The sequence below is a fragment of the Neurospora tetraspora genome (assembly GCF_033439725.1).
Source record: "Neurospora tetraspora strain CBS 560.94 chromosome Unknown B0H65scaffold_5, whole genome shotgun sequence".
Classification (NCBI taxonomy): Eukaryota; Fungi; Ascomycota; class Sordariomycetes; order Sordariales; family Sordariaceae; genus Neurospora; species Neurospora tetraspora.
The window spans coordinates 4459789-4482616 of NW_026944387.1; the positions used below are offsets into that span (position 1 = coordinate 4459789).

The window sequence follows — 22828 nt, forward strand, 5'->3', positions numbered from 1 at the left end:
AGCCCCTGCTTCCAGATGTCATGTCGAAGTGGAAGTCCTGCGATGCATGCCTTCTAGGTTGTCAACTGCATCTCTTTGCAGGACGCAGGCCGTACCTATGTAGAACCTGCTGCATCAGATCTTAATGCCGGGTTCTTCCCTCCTCTTCCTCAACTTTCTCTCTTATTGTCCTGCCTTTGCGTCTGATGGCTCTTTGCAAACCTCCTGCGGGCTGCAGCGGCTCTTTGTGATGGAATCTTCCATCTTTGTCAATTTGAAGCGCTTTTCTCATAGGTTCCATCCATTTCCTCCTCTTGCTCCTTCTCGAGTACCTTCTACTGTTCCCGTTTCTCGCCGGATGCTTCGCTTCGATCCGCGTGAACGTTCATGTTTGGTTCGGCCGCTGAAGCGAAGGTAGGATTCGGGCTCAGGGACGTGCTCGAGTCGGGAGAGAGTGTCGGCTTGAGTTGAGTCTTGTGATTCGAAAACGCTGAGCTTTTTCTTGCTTTCTGTCCGCGGACTTCGCTAAGGTACTTCACAGGAAGACCTGTAAGATACCTAGTTTCGTTAGCAAATCATCCGTGGATTTGGAAAAGGAAAAGATGTCGAACACTCTTGATGCTCTCCAGTCAAAAGTGTACCTCCAGCCTCCTCTGGATGCCTTTGGCTGCTACCATCTGAGACTACCTCTATTAACCCAAATCCTCCTGTTCTGTTCTACTCTTTCCCTCTGTCGCTCTCGTTGTTCGGTTCCTGCTCTTCACATCTGTTGGTCTGTAGTCAAATGGATTTAGTTCTCGCTTCCTGGCCCTTTACCAGCCGCAGAGCGTTCAAACAAGCTCTTTCAGCACATTGATTTACTGCTGAGGTATGTGAAAGGTGTCTCTCTCCTTGCTTTGTTGACTCTGTACTCCTTCTGCCCAGCGACAAACGTCTAAAGCAAGCACCAAAGCTCTTTGAAGATTCTTCGCACAGATACAAGACCTTGCCTTGCTCCTCCAACGGTCGCGAGAGATGAGTGTTTTGCTCTTAAGATTAGTGAACAGCTGGTATGTCGCATGATACTGTTACGACAGGTACAGAAGCTACATCTCCATCATGAGCACCAATTCTGAGTCGTGTGGCGAGGTTAAGAGGGAGTCAAGGAATGTTTCTGTCACTGGCTGTCCTCTTCAGTCTGTCGCGCGAGGATCAGAGCCGGACTGGAGGTCCATCGCGACAGCACCGAGGAAGGAAACCCTGCTCCAGCGCCTGACAGTCGTGTACCTCTTGCCAGCGTGAACTTGTCGAGCGATTAACTGCCCCGTTTGAGCAATGACTCGTAGAAATGCTGGGGGTGGTTCATCGCGCCGGATTGATGATTCTGTTTAGGATTGAAGCTATCGCGCTCTGTCGAGATCGGGATAGGGCGCCGCTCAGCCATTGTACTAGTGACTGTAATGGATGGATATATCTGTGAGCCCGAAGAAGTAAGCGACCAGCTTCGATTGTGCAAAGCCTTACGAATAGCTTGGGTTAGATCCTCCTCATCCATCGCATGTCTCGTCGAAGAGAGACACTGGGTAGAAGCGGGGAGTCAACGGGGAAGGCTGGCACTCGAGGATGGGTTGAAGGAGCGAGCTCTGGAAATTTTAAAGAGGGCTGCGCTTCGAGTAAAAGGATGATAGCGTATTGTTGATGGTATGGAGAGGACGGTGACGATTGTGGAGGCTTCGTTTCATTAACCAACGTTTAGTGATGCCAGGAGGCCTGGTGCGTATAGCAAAATCGGAGATGGTTAGTTGAATGAAACTGATACCAAGCAGTCGCAGACCTGGCCTGCTCACAGACCGACATACAAGCAAAGTGCCTGACATCTTGGTTGCTTGATCAACTATGATATCACGGGGAGAGCCGTTCAAGAAGTACTTCCCAATGCTAATGCAGATCCCGGCTAGAAGAAAGGATGTACAGGATCAAGAACAAAAGCTCACTCGGGTCCCCGACCCCTACGAGCTCGGGAGTCCCAGTTTGCCTTCCCGCCGTCAAGCACCCGAGCCCAATGACGGCTCCATAACCCCAGCCTCTGGACCACGTCTTCGTCACGATTTGCCAGCCCGAAGCCCGGCAAAGGTATTTGTGGCCCCCTGACACTGGCAGGGACCGGCAAGACAGCCAGCCCCCTTTGCGTACACGATACCCCTCTATGTCTCGTGAGCTTCGTTCTCTTTCTTTGAAGCTTTCCACTTCGTTCCATTGACCACAACGAAGACCACGAAGCAACGCAGCAGATCTGTAGAGCAAGACATCATATCCTCGACTAAACTCGTTCAAGACCTCTTCAAACTCCTTCGAGTTTTCTTCGAATGCCTCGCGTCTACTGCGGACTTCCTTTGAAATCATCGTAAACACCTTTTTCCAGGCACAAAAGGCGGATCAAGACCCAAGAAATCTTCTAAGTAGGGTTTAGTCACATTGACAGACTTCCTGAAACATTAGCAGCTTAAGCAATCACACTTGCTTCAATCCTTCGTGTCCCAAAGCGACCCTCATCCTCCTTTCTTCCTTCTCGCGTCCATTCCATTGCATGCCAGCTTAAAATGTCCAGCAATCAGAAAATGGATATCGCTGCTCTCTTTGCGGTCTTCTCGGAGACCACCTCCCAACCTCAGTCCTCCGTTGCCGCGGTCGCAACCCCAGAGGTCAGCGCCGGAGAACATCAAGGCAACGAACACAACGTCGGCCAAGCTTCCCATACCAAGGGATAAGGAAACGGGCGTGATAAGCAAGAGGCCAAAAGGCAAACACAGGAGAGGAATAGGCTGGAAAATTTGTGGTACAAGGAATGGATGGCAATGAGAGGCCGTAAGTATTCCCCTTTTGTTAAACTTCAGCAACTGGCTTCACCTCATAAACACTCTGGCAAAGTTCCAAGTGCTTCCTTCATTTCGCTTTGAATTAAGGTCACTTGAGCACTAGGACAGCTGAACTAACCCTCTTCTCCTTCCAGGCTACCCCCGTTTATTCCGTGGCCGTATCATCGTCCAAGACGAACAGGACGAAGGCGGCGCCTATGCCCGTGCCTTCCAAGCTGCCCAATCTGCCGGTACCCACGTCAACACGCCCGAAGCCACCCAAGTGGTGATCTTCTCCGACGCATCCATGGACCCGCACCAACACATCAACACCTTTGCCGGGGTGGGGGTAGCGTTCCGTCGCCATGACCCAAGCTTGGCGGGCGCACCCAACGGCATGGTGGAAATCTGGGCGGGCTGGCCAGTGTAGACGGAAGAAGCCGAGGCGCTCAATATAACGAGCGCAGAGACCCTGGCTCTTTCCTTTGCAATCCATGTGGCCATGGTCGAGCTGTACCGCTTGGAGGCCAGGTTGGAGGTGGAGGAGAGGCAGGAAAAGGAGGAGAGAAAGGCGAGGGAGTGGGAGGAGAGACGAGCAAGGAAGATGGCCAAGCTACATCGCAAGTTGGCAAAGAAGGAGAGGAGAAAGGAACGGGACGCAAAAAGAAGCAAGGAGCGTCTCCGAGAGAAAAAGAGAGAGAGAAAGGAGAGGAGGATGGCTAGAAGAGAGCAGAAGAAACTGAAGAGGGCCGCCAAGTTTAAGCAAAGGCGGACAAAGGTCACCGTCAAGATCTTCACCGACTCCACGGGCGCCCTTCTCATGCTGGACGGCCAGCTCCCCATCACCACTGCCGGCCTGCGCATGTCCGCCATGGCTGCCATCGAGCAGTCCATGGAGTTGGAGCGGCGTTTCATCAACCGCGCCGCATCCTCGGCTCTCATGGACGTCGGACTCGAGCTGCACTGGGTGCCTGGCCACAGTAGACGAGATGGAGAGGCAAGGAGCCTACATAAGAAGGCGGACAAGGAGGCAAGGTACGTCCGCGGATGGACTTCCAGGAGTTTCGACGACTGGTCCAGGCGGTGCGGGTCCCCGGTTGCCAGCGAGGAACTTGAGGCCTACGTTTCTGACCTGAATGGCGACTTGCCCGAGTGCGACGAACCCGCCGTGTCTTTGCTCTTTGAGCACATTGGCGAGTTGCCGCAGCAGCCGCTCTCCAGGTAGACCTCGCGGTCCCTGGCCCCAACACTGTCGACCTCGGCCACGAACAGAAGCAGCAACAGGAGTAGGAGTAGGAGTAGGAGTAGGAGTAGGAGTAGGAGTAGGAGTAGGAGTAGGAGTAGGAGTAGGAGGAGGAGGAGCAGAAGAAGGAGGAGAAGGGGGAAGTAGAAGAGTGAGAGAGAAGAGCTGCGGCTCGAGGGGTGCCTTTTGACCCTCTCGTCCCACAGCTTCTTCACGCCTGGCCGACGGTTGTCACAACTGAGACCTCGGTCAGGCACTCTTTCCTCTTCGCCCCCTTGCCAAGCCCGGTTGTCATCTTTGGCACCGGTTGTTCTTTCCTTCGGCCACGCCCTCACCCTTGGATCCGGACCTTTCTCCCCGGGTTACTCCTTCCTCCTTTGCTTTTCTTCGGTCCTGGCACGGTTTTCGTCACCTTGGCTCCGGCTCTGGTTTCTTTTCCTGTCGGTTTTCTTCGGCTTTCTTGCTCGGTTGTTCCTGCGGTCCCGCCCTTCGTCGACGCCCGCCCCCGCTCGTTCCTTCCTTCCGCTCCGGCATCCGCTCCTCTTCGCTTTCTGCCCGCGGCTTTTACTTCTTCGCCGGTGCTTTTCTTCGGCCGTTCCTTCTCTCGCCCGGTTTTCTTCGGTTTTCCCGCCTCTGGTCCTCCGTCCCGCGGTCCTGCCCCCTGCGGTTGCTTTGCCTTGCCTGGCCCCCTTTTTTCTTCTTTCGTGGTGCGGCGCTCTCAGCTCGGCGGTTGTCGACTCTAGCTGGGGCTGTTCTTTCCTTTGCTCGGCTTCGGCTGTCCTCCGCCCTGGCCTCGCAACACTCCCGGTGACTCCCCACTCGGTCGTTGTTTTCTTGTTTTCGCCCGCCTCGGCTCTTTTCCCGGTCAAGTGGGCCTCTGCCAGCGGCCCTTCCTGCCCAGCCAACAAGCCAAGCCTATCTGGTTTCTTGGGCTCGGGGTCTGGGCCTAGCACGCCCCAAAGACTTTCGGAAAGGGTAGATAACTTCTGGGAGGAGGCATCGGTGGACAAATGGAATGTGTCGTTGGACACCGGATATGTGTCTGGGAAGTCGTGTTTGGGCGTTTGGGCTCCGGGAATGGGTTCTTTGTGGTTTCGGTCTGGTCTCGTTTTGTCGTGTGGCTCAGGGTTTTGCTGGTGTTGGGGTTCTTATGTTTGAGTATAAAATGAATGAATGAACTTCTTTGCTCTTGCTTTTCTTGCTGATTCTTCCATGGCCTTTCAGTTGACGTGATTATAGTGACATTGCCCTGCATTACTACTGCAATGCATGACGCAGAATGTGCGTAAAGTGAGAGCGCCCTCGTAACAACGCACCTTTTGCAGCTGAAATCGCTCATCCAGCACCAAAACCACTACAAAAGCTGCCCAACCAAAGATCAAAGGTAACAACAACCCTTTTCAATTCCTTGCCTCAATCATCCAGCACCAAAAAACCACTACAAAAGCTGCCCAACCTCAATCCACTGCGCCCATCGCCCCCGGCATCAGAAGGTCCAGGACGTCCATCGAGACGGCCCGCCCTGAAGCCTGCCCAAGACAAGTCGCAACACTACAGCTTCGACACTAGTAGCGCCTTCTATACAGCAAATTGCGTCCTAATGGGAGGCGGTTGACTGACATCTCGGTAAAGACTACCGAGTAGGTCCCGACGGTCTCCGGCTCAAGCATACAGAACGCGGATGTAAAGAATGCTAACGTGATTTCGCCGGGGGTTGCGATCCGCCTTTGGAATCTCTCAGCTGTGGTGATGATTTGACGCTGGGAGGCCTCGTCGTTGGCCTAGATGCAGAGGACAAGGCAGACCGTCAACCTCCAGCTCCGTTACAAGAGGGAATCCGGCCGCCCGCGAGGCAGTACACAACAATCACAAGCCACAGCGAGAGGAGGCAGAAGGGGAAGAGGAGGCACACCGAGCACGTCACGCAGTACACCAGCTGGCACACATATCGCTAGCACCCAAGCCCAGTAGAGGGCGGCTGGGCAACTGGGCGACTCGCTGGGCGGCTGAGCCCTTGATGACCTCAATGTCCCGGACGCCAGTGGAATACCTGTACTTCCACCTCCCTGACCACATCCACCACACCACCTCATGGAGCCTGGCCGTTGTCGTACTCTCATGCCAGCATTAGCGCAGTACCTCATCGAGCTCCAGCTTGAAGAGGACTTTCAGCAGTGGGAAACCCACAGACACCAAGAGATTGTCGACATGGTGTCACAATGAGCCCTCTCTACATCAATATTTGTGAAAGGGGCATTTGAACTTCGTCTGAGTGGGAGGTAAGAGAATCCTGCATGACCACCGAAAAATTGCCCCTGCAACTTCCTTCTTGCATTATTGTGTCTTTCTTCTCCTCCACTTCTGAGTCTATGGCTTTTCTTCAAGTTCATTTCTTCGATCAACCATCTTATTTCGTGACAGCTACACAGGCAGCCTATCACAATGCTACCCCTGCTTTTTCCCCTTGGGCCTTCTTTTCCACACACCACAATCTTGAAGCCAAGGCATTGTGACATCTCCTGAAGCGCCCTTATCTAACCTTGCTCCCATGTTATCGGCAAATCACAACGAGGAGGAGCAGAAGAACAAGCTCTCCAGTCATCTCAACGAACAGACTCAGTCATCCCAGGCAAGCACCAAAGGCGCCTCGATCTTCTCCCAACCTATGGTGGTAATGTAGGAGACCGTTATTCCTCGGCGTGCAACGCAGGCGGCTTGAGTTTTCAAACTTCCATTTCGTGAGAGCAATACATCTTCAACGTGCATTGTTCTGCTCGCATGTACGGAAGCCACCAGGTACCTAATCTATCCTACATCTTCTGGTGTTTTCTCCAGTTTTCCCTCAAACCCACACAGCCGTTCGATAGCACGTTAACTCCATGCTCAAGTTCCCACGCGTTGAAGTCTACCTAGGCTCCGGTTATCACCGGCCAATGGGTATACCATCATGCATTCAGCGGCTCAGCGCAGCATTGATGAAAGCATTGACGGACGGTGCATACGCCACTGCCCCTTGCTCCAACTTCAGCTCGTCCAACCGGGGATTTAACCAGACATAAGGAATAGGTCTCCTCAACCCAAGGAATACCTTTTTATACACCTTCAGCCCTACTTCGCGGGATTCTCGGCAGGTTGAGAGTATGGCGGGCGGTGGCGTCAATGAGACTAGGCGGTGGGTCCACTGGGGTTGATGGAAGAGTTGATTGAGAACGAGGAAGTCAACTTCGACACGGCGTGGCGAGATGGTCGCTTCCCAGATCAGGAGGCGGAGCTCATAGGGGAGGCGGGGCAAGGGGTGGAAGGTGGGAGGGGTTGTGGTCGGAGAGGTAGTCTGGGACATTTTGATGTCTTGGGGGGTTTTGCTATAAGGTTGGGTACTTGGGATGAGCTTGTTCATGTTGTTGACAACCACGCTGGTAGTGCTTAACGCGGCGGGAGTGTGGTCAGCTCTGTTTATGCTGATGCTGATGATGTGTTGTAGTAGCAGGAAAACCCGGGATAATATAGTGTTTTCAGTAGTTCTGCTCGTCGAGACGAGCAGGTTCTGAATCACTTCCAGAGTATTGTCAGGTGAAAGACTGAAAGTGTGAAGTGCAAAGACAAAGAAGTGTCGCATTTTCCACCATCATCCTTGCCGTCCAGACAGCATCTTTCATTCTGGTTCACGCAAGTTCCCGATCGCATTAATCTTCTTCAACACCAAAACCCACATGTCCCCATCGGTCTTCCCATCCTCGCCCCTCTCTCCATCCGTATCCTCATCTCCATCTCTACAACTTCTTCCCCAATCCATACTCCTCCACCCCTCCATGAACGCTCCATCACTCCCTCCAGGTAGCCAATCTGGCGGCAACCCCAGGTGCGCATACTCACACGGGATACACACACAAATCTCCCTCAACTGCCCAAATTTTTCCCTTATTTTCGTTTCCAACAGGCGAACATCACGCTTCCTCCATACATACCCCGCCCTTTCCGCCCTATGATGATGAAGCTCAATTCTCAGCCGCTTAATATTCGGCCGATACTCATTGAAGAGCCATGTTGACGGGCCGCCGATGTCAATCATATCCAGCTCAAAATTGACCCAGATATACCGAGGGCGTCCATAGAGGCTGCCATCGAAGTAGGGCAGGGACAGGTTGGAGAATTGGTAGCCGCCTTGGATATGAAGACCTACGTTGCGGGATTCGCGGCAGGTGTGGAGGATTGGTGGTGCTGGCGTCACCCCGTCGTCGTCGTCATTGTAGGTGCTGGCGCGGACGTCAATAATGCGCGGAGAAATGGTTGCTTCCCATATCATGAGGCGGAGCTCGATGGGGAGCCGGGGGAAGAGGTGGAAGGTGGTACCATCGTGACGGGACCATTGAACGACATGGAGAGAATGCTGTTGATGGGGAAAACTTTAAGCTTAAAGACCTGTGGTGAGTCGGTCAGCGAACGAATGTCATACGACTCATTGACGAGTTTGTTCGTCATGGTGATCACTCCCGCTTTGTTGCACCGCTTTTCCCACTCCTGAAACGACAGGTGCAGAGTCACTAGAGGCATGTGCCGTATAATCCTGGGAAAGTCGGTTTCCAGGACGGGCCGGCAACGCAGGGTTATAGCTCTGCTATTTGCTTCTACAGCCACGTACATACAGCCAAACGCAACTGGCAGTCCTTTAACCCTACCGGATCCGCACGATTATGCCTGACCTGGAAACCGACTTTCCCAGGATACGGTACTCTGCCGACTGACGAATCATGCGTCGCTGACATAAGCGTGCACGACTTACCTAGGTAGGCAGCCATTGAACATATGTCGGGTCGATACAGAAGTCATCGCAACAAACCACAACACCTCACCTTGACGAAATCGTTCAAGGACATCACCATGGCTCCCACCACCACCTTCCACCCCTTCCCTCTCCTCCCCCTCGAGCTCCGTCTCCAGATATGGGAATCAACCATCACCCCACGCACGGTCTCCCTCCGCGTCGGCACCCACTGGCGCCCATTCACCGCCACACCCGCCTACTACTACAGCCTCCTCTCATCCACGCCAACATGTGCACCACCACCAGCCCTCCTAGCGCTCCTGCACACCTGCCGCGAATCCCGCGAAGTCGGGCTGAAGGCGTCGTACCAGCGAGCATTCTCGGAATGGGACACGGACCGCGGCGGCGACGTTCCACATCTAGAGGTACCGCCGCGTGCGCCAAGGTATCTCTGGGTGAACTTTGACTTGGACATGATTGATATCGGGGGGTTGGGTATTCAGTTTGTGGAGCGGTACAAGAGGCAAATCAGGCGGTTGAAGATGGAGCGCAATAGGACGAGCACGGTGGGGAGACATGAATTCAGGGCTTTGAGGGGGGAACTGCAAAGGGGGGAGTGGGAAAAGTTGAGGGAGGTTGAGATTGTTGTTCGGGATGATGCGTGGTTTCCTGAGAGTTGGAGGGGGGATGGGATGTTTGTGGAAGGGTGGAAGTTGGATGTGAGGAATCGTGAGAATGGGACGGGGTATACTTTGTTGATGGAGAAGATGGGTGGTGATAATGCTCTTTGTGGATGAGCAGAACGGGGGTTTTGGAAATGGGTGAGGTGCAGGAATCGGGTTGAGTGTTTGAGCTTGGTGGAGGGATTCACTTTTCCAAAACAGAGAAAGGGAAAAGAGCAAAAAAAGATGGGAAATAAAACGATGCCAGGTCGAAAAACGGCAAAAAAATGATGCTTAGAAGCTTTGACCCCAACCCGATTTGAACGGATAACCTTTCGATCTGGAGTCGAACGCGCTACCGTTGCGCCATGAGGCCTTGTTGAAAGAAAGCGGTGGAACTGGTACTTATCAGTTCAAATCGCAAGTGGGAACGGGACGCTTCGTTCCGTCTCGGCTGTTGCTGTTTTGGGAGGGAGGGCAGTGAGCGGCATCATTTTTCTTTGTTGAATTTCGACATTTCGTTGCGATGTCTTGGCAGAATGACGCCAACGACGACACCGAACACTAGAGGTAGCCAAGAGAACGACTGTTGTCGCAGTCTCAACACCTGCCAGCTGTGATATCGTGGCGACTTGGTTCCCGCGTGGCTCGCGCTTTGCATATGCATGGGATCGCATTGCATCCGCTCATAGATGATGCCTCGCTAGTCGCCAGTCGGCACAACCGCCGTGGCTTTGAGCGATCCGACGCTGAGGCTTTCAGCAGCATACCGTTTGGCGATCTAAGCCTGATCAGACTCGGTCGATACTTTTCCGGTGGTGATAAGTACGTAGGTGGCCCTTTGGGAGATGTTGATGATGCCACTTTCGGAGGTTCCATTTGGGGCTGAAATTCGATAGTCGATGGAGAGAAGTGGTCAGATGACACGACCCTATACCCAAAGCTTCCTAACCCTATGGTCCGTATATTTACATACAAAATTGGTCCGACCTATAAAAGAAAAAGATTGATACAATTATTACAATACGTATTCGTACGGAGTTAATATTAATTTTTAATCTATCCTTAATTTATCGACGATATATTTTGTATTCACTTATTTTAAATTATACTAAAATTTTCTACCTTCTCCAATACCCGTATCAAGTTATTAATAATCCATCTAAGGGTTTTATTAGGAGGGGGGGTAAATAGGTATATTGATTATAGGAAATTGTAATAATATATAAGATAGTTTCAATATCGATTAGAATATAAAAATTAATAGTAATATTACAATTTCGAATTTTAATAATATTATAGCTTTAAATATAATGGATCTTTGATTTATTAATAATAATTTTTTAATAAGTCCTAAATATATTAAGGAAAGATCCATTTACTATAGTACGTCCTTCTTATTAATATAATATTTGTTTTAATATACGTTTTAATATATAATAAATTGGGTATAGAATATTTTAAATACCCTTTAATAATTAATTCAACGTATAATTAATATTAATTAAAATTATTAAGAAGGTTAATAAAAAAGTATATTCTCTCTCCCGGCTTCGAATTTTAATATTTTAGTTAATAACGACTATAGCCGGTAATTATTTAAATAAAAATAAATTTTAAATATAATACTAATTATTAAAAATATATTTTAAATAAAAATTTACCTTACTTATATACTAAATGAATTTATATAACGATTTAAATTTTTTATAATTTGATATTTCCTAACGCATCCTAGTCGCCTATACCTAACTAATTATTGAAATAGTATTAATAGAAGATAATTATCTTCGATTAGGTTAAAGTAATACAAAAATTGTTTAAAGATAAATTAAAGATAAATTTATATTTAATAGTTGGCTTAATTAAAAGGACTTTATTTTATCGGAAGCGGATTTTAAATAAAAGGTTTATAACCTCTTCGTCGATTATAGTAGTAAACCCTTATTAGTACGCGTACCAAATTCGCGGGTCTAAATATTTATAATATTTAATACTAAAGCATTTATAAATAATATAATAGTATATAGCATTATTTAAATAATTGAACGAAGTATCTTTAATTAGTATTTTCCTTTCTATATAATATTAGATTGGTAATATTATAAATTAATTAAGGATTGATCCTATATATATTATTAATTTATTTCGGATTACTCTATTTTATATACTTCGTCCTACGGGGTTTTAATTTAAACTTCGGTTAAACCTTTAATATTTACGTCGTAGGCTACGTTAGGAATAGAAGATTCAGGGTATTTTAGAATAGTTATAGTATAATATATTATTTAAACGAAATTAGAATATTAATCAATATTATCGGATAAAATAAATATTAGGCCTATAATTTTAATCTTTATATAATTAATATTATTATATCATCGATTAATAAGAGATATATTTAAAATATGCTAATAATATATTAACTATATTTATTAAGAGGTTGGTTAGCATCGATATATTAAGAGGGGTTATATCTTTTAATTCTTTTAACTTATTAAATTCGGCCGCTATACTATTTATTTATTCTAAATTAAATATCGGTAATAGTTTAATAAAAACTACATTATTCTATTTAATTAAATCGATCTTAGTAATAATAGCCAAAATATTAACGTTAGAAATACTATTATTAACTATTTTATAAAGATAATTTAAGGATATATTAGAAATAATTTACGGGCTATTCGTGTATATAACGAGGAGATATCGGTCGCAATCGGTTTATGGCCGTATTTAGATGTACGATCGTTAATATTTAAGAAGAGTACTTAAAAACGCGAGTAATATTATTTTTCTATAGGGAACTTCGAGCGAGCGATTAATTGTTTCTCTACGGGGAAAGAAAATATTAAGGGGACGAGGGTCGGATGAGATTTTTCACAGTGTGGGGTCGGTCTTGGCGTATCCACTTAGGTTAGGAAACTTTAGTAATAGGGTCGGGTCATGTGAGTACTCGATGGAGAGCGAGGTATCGAATTCGGACGAGGTCAATGCGCCAGGCCGGGGTAGGGGCCGGGGAAAACGCCTTTTCCGTCCGTCCTTGCGGCCTCCCGTTGCAGCCACCACATGGAAGGAAACAACGGTGCACTGTCTTGCATTCCTTCCGTGGGCGGGAGCAGGCTGTCTGCATATGGGAAGGAGGAACCACACACGATGGACAAATGCGTGCAGTAAAGGCAGGAGCGGGCCCCAACTCCATGCGGGCCACTGCAGGTACCCGGGCCGCATTTTGTCAATCGTTCGTCCGACGTCAACTTCCTTTCGACTTCAATCCAGTGTTCTCCATGGCGAACTTTGACCAAACTTGCTTTGCGCCCAGGACCATGAGTCGACGACACCTCCTTACGACTCTGAAGCTGGCCAATATTGGAAGACTCAATCCCAGAACTGCGCTCGGATACCATCATACATCAAAACCACGAGGCCTCTGTCAATAGTGCCGGATCCTGATCACAGGCCTCCGGATCCACGATGCAAGGACGACCGGGCATTCTAGACCTCTTTTCTCTTCTCCACCTTTTCCAAGCTTGTCACCGTCCAATTCCTCCTTCGGCACTTCAGCTCCCAATTATCTCGTGGCTTTCTCCAAGCAGATGCCAATCCCTGGGCAGAAGTTGAATTCGGCAGCATGGCCTTCCCCACGTGAGGGTGACAGCTAGTCTGTCTTGGCCCGTCAAGGTAAGCGACATCATACACATTAACTGATCTCCTGGCACTGGGGAAGCAGTACGCTCAAGTGTGGCTGCTGGTTCCAAGCTGATATCATCACTAACTAACGACCAAATCGTCCCAGGATAACCGCCGGTGCGACACATCTTTCTCCCTTCAGCTCCGATCAGGGCAGCATTGGCATGGTCTATCATGCCCCTTTGGATTCGGATATCGACTTTGTTGCGCAGCCTGTGAGTATGCCTCGTCAAGCAGAACACCATCATGGGTCTCTGTCAAGGATCGGCCAGCGTACTCGCTGTGATGGCCTTCAATAGTCGGGCTCGCTTGCGAGATGGACTGGCCACTCAACGACGAGGCGGACGTCACAGCATCTGGTCTTCACCACATCGACTCACGGAGGTGCCGTGATGCCAAATTGAGCAGAGCCATTGGCTCATGGCAACACGAGCATGGTGTGTTGGTCTCCAGGATGTGTTGGTTGAGGGGAACCAAGACAAAATAGAGGCTTCTTGAGGTCGGAAATGCCATGTATAAAACCCTCTTTCCGTCCTCGCACCGACACAACACATTCCATCACCATCACAATCACACCACCAGTCCACAGCACTCCCCGACACTCAGACAACTTCCAGTCTCCATCGCCCATCATGTCCAACTTGAAGTTCGACTTTGTCCAAGCTCTCAAGGGAGCCAAGGGGCTCGGCGCTTCTTGGAGGTTGCCTGAATTCAAGACCTTGGGCCAAAAGCCGGAATCCGAGTTCCGGGTGCTCGAGGACAAGCATCACAACGAGGAGGAGTCTGTCTTTGAGCCCGACAATCGTGAGATTATTCCCCCCGGGGACTTCGCAGACGGTGGAAAATATCGCTGTAAGTTGTTGCAGACCTCCCGGCCTTTGACATTCCGGTGCTAATTCTTCTTGTCAAAAGCTATTGTGAAGATTTCCATGCGATATGAGGGTATGGGTGAAGATGATGATCGCTGGGCGTAAGTTGAAGACAGCCCCGTCACATAAGTTGCCCACTCACTAACGTGCATCTCCGCCAGGATCGGCACCGGATACCTTGTTGCGCCCGACGTCCTTATAACTGCTGGCCACTGCGTCTTCCACCACGGCGATGGCGGCCAAGGCCTCGGTCGTCTCACCCATATGAGATGCTTCATTGGATATGATGGGAAGAACTCGGTTGGCAAATCATCCGTCCAGTTCCGCACTGCGATTATGGTTGTCACGACTGCCAAGTTTGTCATTGACGGTGCGCGCAGCAGTGACGTTGCCATCGTGAAGGTCGATAGGGCCTTCGAGGGTAACCTGAACTTGTTCAAGTACCAAGACACCCCACTGAAGGCCACCGCCTTTTTGGGAATTGTCGGCTATCCCGGAGACAAGCAGATGAATGGAGAACGAGGCGCCCAGATGTATGGGCTTGTCGATGAAGTCACCTACGACCTGGCTACCAGCCAAAAGAACATGCTTGAATACCGCATCTCGACGGCTGGAGGTAAGGAACAACTCGGGAAGCCCTCATTAGCATTGAAGACATGCTAATTACCGGATGTTTTAGGTCAATCCGGTGCCCCTGTTCTCAAATTCAAGTTGCGCAGCGGCCAGATAGTGCCGGACGTGGTCATTGGTACTCATTGCTACGGCGGTTCTGGCAAAAACTCAGCCAGCGTCATTGGTGGCCAGTATGGTAACGATTACAAGACGCTCATGGACGGTCTCCAGAAAAACGGCAGCCTCTACATCACTGATATTAGCAAGGGACTACCTGGTGTTGAGCCTGGCCCTGATCCCAGTCCCGAGCCCGTGGCCGAGGGGTTCCTTGACATTTTGAAGGACATTGGTCGCGTCGTTACGCCCATCGCTCAGCAAGGTCTTTCCTTCGCTTCGCCCTTCCTCGGCCCTCTTGGTGGCCCTGTGTCCGCCATCGGTGGCATTGCCCTCGGTGCGCTGAGCAAAGTCTGCGAAGAGTCTGCCTTGGACGAAGACAAGACGCCATCATACAAGCTTCAGGACGGTGTGGCCCAACGCGCTGTTCTGGCAGAGGCCGCCCTGCAGACTGTCCTCCGGATGGAGCGCAGTCCGGCTAACAAACGGATCATGGACAGCATGACGGCAAAGTATCAAGGAAGTGGATTCGATGCCGACAAGGCCAACAAACTTGGCGCCAAACTCGTTCCCCTCATGTCTCAAGCTGGTCTCCACCTTGCCATCAACGAGAATCTCGTCACCAACAAGAAACAAGCAACTGGCGTGCAGAAGATCAAGCCGCATGGACCTGAACTCATCGTTCCGTCAGCAGATACCCAGGTCGAAGATTTCCTCGATGCCGCCGCCCAAGCGGAAGTCAAAACGTGGCGAACGATCGGCAAGGAGGATAAGTCCGAGGCTGAATTCTTCAATGATCTTACTCAGTTCCTGGCCACGGGCTCTCAGGCTCCTAAGCCCGCACTGATTTCCGGCAATCCAGCAGACCTCACCCCTGGCCAGAAACAGCTCGAGGCCTATCTGTCCAAGAAGAGTGGCAACGAAGCCACCGACCTCCCCGTCCGCCCAAGCCCTACCGATAAAAGTCGCCCAATCAGCGACGCGCACGCCGCTGGGTATCTGGCCCATCGCGCCATCGTTGCCGAGTGCGCCCTTCAGGCTGTCTTGGAGGCCAAAAAGACCGATCTTCAGGACAGCGTTATCCTGGGCGACGCCACCTCTGCCGAGCCTGAATCGTTCTTTGACGGGCTGTTGAAGACAGTGCAGATGATGGGATCAGCGGTGGTTAAGGTTGCTCCCAAGGTTTTGGACGTGGCTTTGCCCATTTTGATTGACACTGTTAAGAGCCATGCTCGTGCGGAGTCTATCTTTGATGATACTCCCAGCGTTCCTGTTGGCCCTCCCGCTCCTCCCCGCTTCAATGGGGTCAGTGAAGCTGCGGTCAAAGTTAACGGTGCGAGCGCTGATGGGTTCGTTAATGGTATAGAGAAAAACCCCGATGCGCCCCCTTTCATCCCGGACCACCTTGCTCCGCAAGTCTGAAAGGGGTTCGGAGTTCTTCTGGGTTCGAGGGGGAGTGTCTGTCAAGTTCTGACGGGTGGATGTCTGTAATTGTGGAGGGTGTCTGGGAGTGCGGAACAAGGAGGATACCGTGGCTTAGACTGGCTCTAAGCATTTCTTTTTGGTTGTCTTCCTTAGTGTTTTTGTTTGAGTTCTGTTTCTGGTTGTTCAACACAGTCCAGTACTGGTTTGTTTGTTAGCTCGAGACCTCGGGTCTACCTCCCTAAGCGTTTTCATATCCATTGATGCGTTTCGTTCCATGACCAAAGCCTGACCTATCTTGAATATGCCAAATGCGATACTGAATATGTGATGTTAAATCTTGTTAATGCATGTTCGATCAATCCTTTAAACATATCTCATCCGTACCTACCTACCTCTAATCATTTTAATGCGTCCTTATAAGGTTTGGGACAACTCGGCATAGATCTCGTCCAAAATACCAGGTGTACCAAGGTAATAAACGAACCAGCATTAGATTGTATTCCAATGCCACTTTTCCAGGCCCAGCATGCGTGTCCCTTTCGTTGTTTTGCCCTTGTTGACTGGTTGTCCTTCATGTCCTCATGCGATGTTCTCTCCCATTCCTCTTCCCAACACTCTTTCACTCTGTTGGCTAAAACTGCATACCCTATCACTCGCCCCTCAAACGCCATTGCCCTCCCTCTGGCGCTCCCTCCTCGCACTCGTCGGCAAGGGCAACAGCCGATGCAACCGACTCACAATCTCGACGTAATCCGGCTCATTCTCTGGCGTAATCACACCATGTCTCACCAAGAAGTCGATCATAACCACCGCACAACTCGGCTTAAATTCGAACTTCTTCATGGCCGCCATCACATCATTCGTGTCCATGACCGCCCAACTCTCAATATCTCCGGGCACCGGCTGGAAGTTGAAATCTCTCCCCCCATCAGGCAGTTCCAAGTCATAGACGTACAGTACGCCCGGGTTCACCAATCCTTCTTGTCCTGGCCCGGCGCGGTAGTCGGAGATGTTGAGCCAAGTCACCGTGCCCGCCGCCTTCGCATTCGCCCTCACGAACTCCTCGCTCAACGCGGACCCCGCTTCCTCGACTGCTTCCCGGACTATACACTCCCACGGCGTTTCCCCCCTCGCCACTCCACCCGCTACCGCCTGGTCCAACCGCCCCGGATAGGTCGACTTCCCACGATCGCGCCTCGGAATCCAAAACCGAAAGTCCTCCCTTTGTCCATCCAACGATTTGGAGCGAACGCGAGAGTAAACGGTCATATGCGCCCCCCTCCCCACCATCCCCAGCAATCCTATCGCCGACCGATCCACGCCCACATCGAACTTGGCGCCAACGATAGGGAACTGCTCCCCCTTCTTCTTGGGTCCCAGAATCTTGCCCAGGACATTATCCTGTCTGGCCAGCTCTATCTGCTCGTCCAGGATCCGCGAACAGGCGACTTCCCAGGAGCCGTTGTCCTCGGGGAGCAGGTCCTCCCCAGAAGGCGCGAGAAGGTCGACGGCCTGGTTGGAGACGTCGTGGTAGAAGTGCTTGGTCCACCGCATGTTACTGACGACGTGGTGGGTGAGGAGACCATGGGGCGCGGGGTCGTAAGGGAGGTGGAAGGTCCAGAGGGTGGAGAGGGTGCGTGAGTAGGGGTCTGGGGCTGTCATGGCGGTGTCTGAGGAGGGGGCTGGAGAGGGCGAGAGGGAGGCGCGGGAGACGGTGGTGGAGGAGAAGGATTGGAGATGGGGGTTTTGGTAGCAGGGGTAGAGGAAGCTATGTGTGATTTGGGGTGGTTAGCGATGAGAAAAGATTTGAGGCCGGAGTTGGGTCCTCAATGAGTGCTGGTGTTGCCCAAGGACCTGGTTGAGGATAGAGACTGGGGGTGAAAAGAAATGGAAATGGAAATGAAAATGGCAGTTGATGACTCACTTGTCGCAGTCCTTAACCACGTCAAGGAGGGTTGTGGGTTTGGTCATTGTTGGCGGTGGTGATGCTGATTCTTCGACTTTGACTTTCTGAAAGGGGTGGATTTCAGGTGGTGGAGAGGGTGACGGCTCGTTTTTTATAACCTGTGACCACCTTCGTTTCATGATGAAGTTCTTCTGGGAAAAGAAAGAGAAGAATAACGAGTGTCGTCAAGATGTGGATCCGGGATCTTATCTCTGGCGCTCCCGATTGGTCGATCTGTTCGGGTGCCGGCAAGGGACAAGGGTTCCTCAGATCCTGTGGGGCGCCGTGTTAGTGCAGGGGTCGAGTAATGACACTGTAACGGCAGTGCTGTAATCGCTGTAAGTACAGAAGGCGGTCCTTGATTTGGTTGTGAGACTGGATGATGGATCGAAACGCTGTGATGATGGAATGGCTCTCTTATGGATGATAATGGATCTAGCTAATTAAAAAGGGAGAGAAGAGGATCGTCGAACAAGGTCGGACGATGGTCCCTATGTAGGACAGGGCGTGCGTCGGAAGAAATGGGTGATCACGACCCAACAGAGAAACTTGGAAACTGGAAGCACAACGGCAACATCAGAACATGGAGGTTTCCATCTCTTGTCGAGTTTTCCCCATTGGGCCTTTCTCCTCCCGTCAAGGTCTCCTAGGGAAAGCGCCGCCTCTTGTATTCCACTTCTTGCTGGTCTACATCCTCTCCTGCCCTCTTCTTTCCCTTTTTGGGCACTTTCTTCCCCTTCTCTTGATTGACTCCTTTCTGAACCCCCTTCTCTTCCCCTCCCATATCCCCTATCATCTTCTCTTCCCCTCCCATATCCCCTATCATCTTCTCTTCCCCTCCCACTCTCTCTTTTTTCGCCCGTTTTCCTTTTCCTTTTTCTCCATCTACCCCCTTCCTTCCCCAGTTCCCCTCTTCATCCCCCCCTCCACCTCCACCTCGCCACCCTCTACATCCTTCGAATCCTTCTTCGAGGTATCTTCTCCGCCTCCACCTCCGCCTTCACCTTCACCCTTCCCGTACCACGTCCACAACCCCCGATAGCGACAATGATCGCACAAATCCGGGATCGTCTTCTCTTCAGTCCTGTGCTTTTCGTACATGGCGGTGGCCGGAGCCCATCCCGTGTACACTTTGGGGGGAAGCAGGGTTTGACTCGATTGCGCTGGGGGTAGGCGGTGGGGAGGTGGCAGGAGGGGCAAGTGGCGCGGATGAGGAGGTGGCACATTTTTGTTTTTTGTCTTGTTGGTACTGATGGTGGATCTGTTTGGAGATGCGAGTTTTGTGGCTTCAATTTTGGTGGTGCTGATGATGATGAACATAAGCGGAGGGGATGTTTTGTTTTGTAACTGGGCTGATAGTCGGGAGTAAATGGGTTCCTGAATTGCCGGATTATATGTGTTTGCTTGTCAATTGAAGATAAGGTGCGGTACTGAGTATAGATGCACGGCTTCTTGGGGAGCTTTCGAGGGTTCTGGCTCAATCTGGAAGGGTGTTGTTATAGTGGACAAGAAAAGGATGTGACAAGTCGGTTGCGGGTGGTGGTGAGTGTTGACAAAGACGGGCAAATGCTGACGTTATTAGGGTAGTCTCACCGAAAGCTTTTGGTGGAAGGAAAGAAAGGTACCTCTAAGACACGGTGAGTGGAAGCAGGGGCATGTCCTTGCTTAAGCTCATCACAGCACAGATGCAGAATGGACAGACAGGACGTTATATAGAACCGATAACTCTCATTAAGCGCCATGTTATGCTAACTGTCCTCGCTCAGGGCAAACAGTAACAACACCTAGAGGTGCCGTCCAACCGTCGAACTGTGAAGAACCTCAATACCTGTACCGCCATGATAACCGATGCTAGAAATCCGAGCCATAAAAAACCGAAAAGACTGACTGATAAAGAAAAGACTGACTGACTGAAAGAAGGGTATCAAGCAATGGACCGAGACGAAACATGACCCGCGAACTCCACGCCCTTTTTGTTCCGTTCCAACTCCGCGGCAAACAAAGTACCAGAGACACACGATACAGGAGTGCCGTCAATCCTCCCACCTATCCTAGGTCCTCCGTTCCCGTTGCCGCCAAAGAAACATGAACTGATAACCCCTTCGCTATGATGTGATAGATTGCCGCTGACCAATACTCCCCTTCCTGATGCCCAATGCCCACGCTAATGCAAATAAAGCCGATGCCGATGCCGATGTCCGATGCCGAAGTGAGACGTTGAAAGACCAGGACAAACCAAAGAAGATGATGCAAGAGAAGTCCCTCAAATCTCCTCCTCAACATCCTCCTCCTGCTCCCGCTTCAACTGCTCAGCAGCCTCCACCTCGCTGCTATTTCCCGCATCCTTGTCGCTCGATCCCATTTCCTCGTCCTCCTTATCCTCAGTCTTGACCTTAACACCGCCATCACTTTCCTCACCAGCACTAGCATCCTCCATCTCGCTGTCCTGGTCCTCCTGCTTAACCTTGGCAGCCTCTTCAGCAGCCTTAGCAGCAGCAGCAGCCTTGGCCTGGGCCGCTCTGCCGCGGGGAACAGCAGTCTTCTTGGGTGCAGCGGCAGAAGCAGCGGTAGTGCGAGCCTTCTTGGCCGGGGAACCCTCTTTCTCGGTGGTCTTGGCGGAGCGGCCGCGTTTCTTGGTGGCGGGGATGATCACTGGCTCGGCCTCTTGTTCCTCCTGCTCTTGCTCAGACTCCTTCTCGGCCTCAGCGTCGCTGCTTTGCTCGGACTTGACGGGTGTCTCCTCTTCGCTGGGGGTATCTTCCTTCTTGATCTTGGTCTTGGTCTGCTTGGTCTCCTTCTTCACAGGCTTCTTCTTCTCGTCGAAAACCTCGCTCTTGACGCTCGACTTCTCCGACTTCTCAGACTTCTCAGACTTGTCACTCTCAGCCTCAGACTCAGATTCGTCCTTGACCTCCACAGCGGACTTGGCAGCCTTGCCGTTGGCCTTCTTGCCGTTGGAAGTAGCGCCGTTGGCGGCTTTCCCCTTGGCCTTGGGCTTGGGCGGCAGGGGGATGTCTGGCTTCAGCTCAGAGATCTTCTTCTTGAGTGCCGACCAGGCGTTGGAGGCGCTGCGGTGGTTGGCCATGCCGAGGTGGTTGGCGAGTTTGACGTAGTCGACCTAGGAGGGGTTAGCATCGTTGGGTGAAGGGTTGGTGGGTTGAGGATGAGGTGAGGGGGAGGTGAGGTTAGGTTGAGGGTGGTGAGGGGGAGATGAGTGGTGATGGAGGGCGGTGATGCATTGATTGGGAATGGTGAATGGCGGTGACAAAGAGGAATAAAAAGAAGATGATGATGATAATGATGACCACGATGGTGATGATGGAGGACAAAGAAAGAAAAAGTGCGACCTACCACAGGCATTTCTGGCATACACAAAAAGGACATGACGAGAGTGTCAATCTCACGCGCGGTGAAAGGACTCTTCTCGGAGGATTCAGCCTTGGGAGGCATCTTGATTGTTGGTTGATGAAGTGAGAAAGGAAAGTCGAGTGTGGACGAGTGGTGACCTTGGCACGGGAGAGGTGGCAAGGAAGTTGAGATTGTTGATGGATGACGAGTGTCGATGGATGATGGAAGAGTTGAGCACGGAAGAGGTGCGAAGTTTTGAAGAAAGTTGTGCGGGTGCGAGTTCGAGAATTGGAAATGTGGTGGTGGGAGGAAGATGCAAAAGGAAGAGTTGGTGGAAGATGGGAGGGTTCTTATACTCTGGCAAATTGGTGCGGGATGCCGTGAAATTTCTGGCAAGTGTCAGACCGATGTTGGACCAATGTCAATGTGTCGGGGCCAGGTGTCATGGGCTGGCAGACACCATGAGTGTGGCTGGGAATTCGATGTGTGAAGGGATTTTGGGTGGGGAAGGGCGGCAGGAATTGTTGGGACGGGAATTGGGAGCTTCAGGTTCGCAGGAAATTGGTCTGCAAGAAGGGTGGTGATGGCAGGGTGAGGTGGGAAGTGAGAATCGGAGCGGGTGGTGAGAGATATCTGAGGCGGTTGGTGGTGATGCGGATCCGGCTTATCACAGCTACAGCACGCGCACGGGTTTTTTTCGACGGGGAAAAAGTAGGAATAACTTCTAGGCATTACGCGCGTGGGTTTAACAAGTTCAAACTAGCAATATCTCGTTGTTTTGGCTGACGATTGTGGTCTTGGGCGGCGTGGTCAGCTTGAGACCAAACTCACTTCCAGCCTTGGGTCGATCACAGCGAGCCCACCTCGGTTGCACCATGACAACGAGCAGAAACATTCACCGGACATTTGCACGGCACGTCATAGCGAGTCTAGGGCACTGCATTTCACCATTGCTGCCGGGTGTCAAACGGTCGCGGCATGGTTACAACCTGAACCAGAAATGGGTCCTAACAGTCCAGCATTTTGTGCGCAATCCGATGGAGGCGACACCACGATCGAGAAGATAATTGATATACTATCATTCATATCATGGCTGTAGGCTTTCCATAGCAACGAATTTGACTGGGGGTTGCAATATCGTAGAGTGTCAACATGGCATTTGGGCTTCCACGCCCGCCAAGACTTCCCCTGGCTCACATCAACATCAGAATTCGACCTGCGATGCTTCCACGGCAACGATCTCAAGCCATCCATGAAAATGGCAAGCCAGTTCGTCATTCCGCTTTGACATTGTCATCTAGAAACAACGGCTTGGTCTCAATGGTGATGCGATTGGGTTGTTTGC

General features: G+C 50.8%; 8 protein-coding genes and 1 non-coding gene across 9 annotated transcripts; 3 read left to right on the top strand and 6 right to left on the bottom strand.

The window, feature by feature from the left end:
- Positions 1 to 2576: 2576 nt before the first annotated feature.
- B0H65DRAFT_510209 (uncharacterized protein) lies at positions 2577 to 4038 on the top strand (the record flags this gene model as incomplete). Its single annotated transcript, XM_062828376.1, has 5 exons — positions 2577 to 2660; positions 2745 to 2823; positions 2969 to 3237; positions 3259 to 3848; positions 3873 to 4038. The coding sequence occupies 5 exons, from the start codon at positions 2577 to 2579 to the stop codon at positions 4036 to 4038; spliced, it is 1188 nt and encodes a 395-aa protein (XP_062681117.1).
- A 2971-nt stretch (positions 4039 to 7009) lies between these two features.
- On the bottom strand, positions 7010 to 7396 carry B0H65DRAFT_444048 (uncharacterized protein; the record flags this gene model as incomplete). Its single annotated transcript, XM_062825664.1, has 1 exon — positions 7010 to 7396. The coding sequence occupies one exon, from the start codon at positions 7394 to 7396 to the stop codon at positions 7010 to 7012; it is 387 nt and encodes a 128-aa protein (XP_062681118.1).
- A 312-nt stretch (positions 7397 to 7708) lies between these two features.
- B0H65DRAFT_429508 (uncharacterized protein) lies at positions 7709 to 8401 on the bottom strand (the record flags this gene model as incomplete). Its single annotated transcript, XM_062824828.1, has 1 exon — positions 7709 to 8401. A coding segment is annotated over one exon (693 nt), but the record flags the coding sequence as incomplete, so codon positions are not given.
- A 484-nt stretch (positions 8402 to 8885) lies between these two features.
- B0H65DRAFT_470964 (uncharacterized protein) lies at positions 8886 to 9859 on the top strand. The gene has a single exon (XM_062827068.1). The coding sequence runs from the start codon at positions 8935 to 8937 to the stop codon at positions 9613 to 9615; it is 681 nt and encodes a 226-aa protein (XP_062681120.1). The 5' UTR covers positions 8886 to 8934; the 3' UTR covers positions 9616 to 9859.
- B0H65DRAFT_t312 lies at positions 9785 to 9856 on the bottom strand. The gene has a single exon. It is a non-coding gene; the product is annotated as a tRNA-Trp (tRNA).
- Positions 9860 to 12360: 2501 nt separating the features above from the next.
- B0H65DRAFT_444050 (uncharacterized protein) lies at positions 12361 to 12711 on the bottom strand (the record flags this gene model as incomplete). Its single annotated transcript, XM_062825665.1, has 1 exon — positions 12361 to 12711. One exon carries the CDS (start codon positions 12709 to 12711, stop codon positions 12361 to 12363), a length of 351 nt encoding a protein of 116 aa, XP_062681121.1.
- Positions 12712 to 13802: 1091 nt separating this feature from the next.
- On the top strand, positions 13803 to 16187 carry B0H65DRAFT_429369 (uncharacterized protein; the record flags this gene model as incomplete). The annotated part of the gene is made up of 4 exons (XM_062824819.1): positions 13803 to 14022; positions 14083 to 14140; positions 14201 to 14655; positions 14719 to 16187. 4 exons carry the CDS (start codon positions 13803 to 13805, stop codon positions 16185 to 16187), a joined length of 2202 nt encoding a protein of 733 aa, XP_062681122.1.
- Positions 16188 to 16515: 328 nt separating this feature from the next.
- On the bottom strand, positions 16516 to 18274 carry B0H65DRAFT_470968 (uncharacterized protein). The gene is made up of 2 exons (XM_062827069.1): positions 18115 to 18274; positions 16516 to 17958 (listed from the first exon to the last, which is right to left on the bottom strand). The coding sequence occupies exons 1-2, from the start codon at positions 18159 to 18161 to the stop codon at positions 16851 to 16853; spliced, it is 1155 nt and encodes a 384-aa protein (XP_062681123.1). The 5' UTR covers positions 18162 to 18274; the 3' UTR covers positions 16516 to 16850.
- Positions 18275 to 20398: 2124 nt separating this feature from the next.
- B0H65DRAFT_444053 (uncharacterized protein) lies at positions 20399 to 21585 on the bottom strand (the record flags this gene model as incomplete). The annotated part of the gene is made up of 2 exons (XM_062825666.1): positions 20399 to 21253; positions 21487 to 21585. The coding sequence occupies 2 exons, from the start codon at positions 21583 to 21585 to the stop codon at positions 20399 to 20401; spliced, it is 954 nt and encodes a 317-aa protein (XP_062681124.1).
- Between the last annotated feature and the right edge of the window lie 1243 nt (positions 21586 to 22828).

Excerpts from the sequence above, each read along its gene's own strand:
- B0H65DRAFT_470968 (XM_062827069.1), bottom strand. The coding sequence starts at position 18,161 with ATGACCAAACCCACAACCCTCCTTGACGTGGTTAAGGACTGCGACAA. Across the intron at positions 17,959-18,114 it reads GTGGTTAAGGACTGCGACAA|CTTCCTCTACCCCTGCTACC; the intron begins GTGAGTCATCAA and ends AATCACACATAG.
- B0H65DRAFT_470964 (XM_062827068.1), top strand. The coding sequence starts at position 8,935 with ATGGCTCCCACCACCACCTTCCACCCCTTCCCTCTCCTCCCCCTCGAG.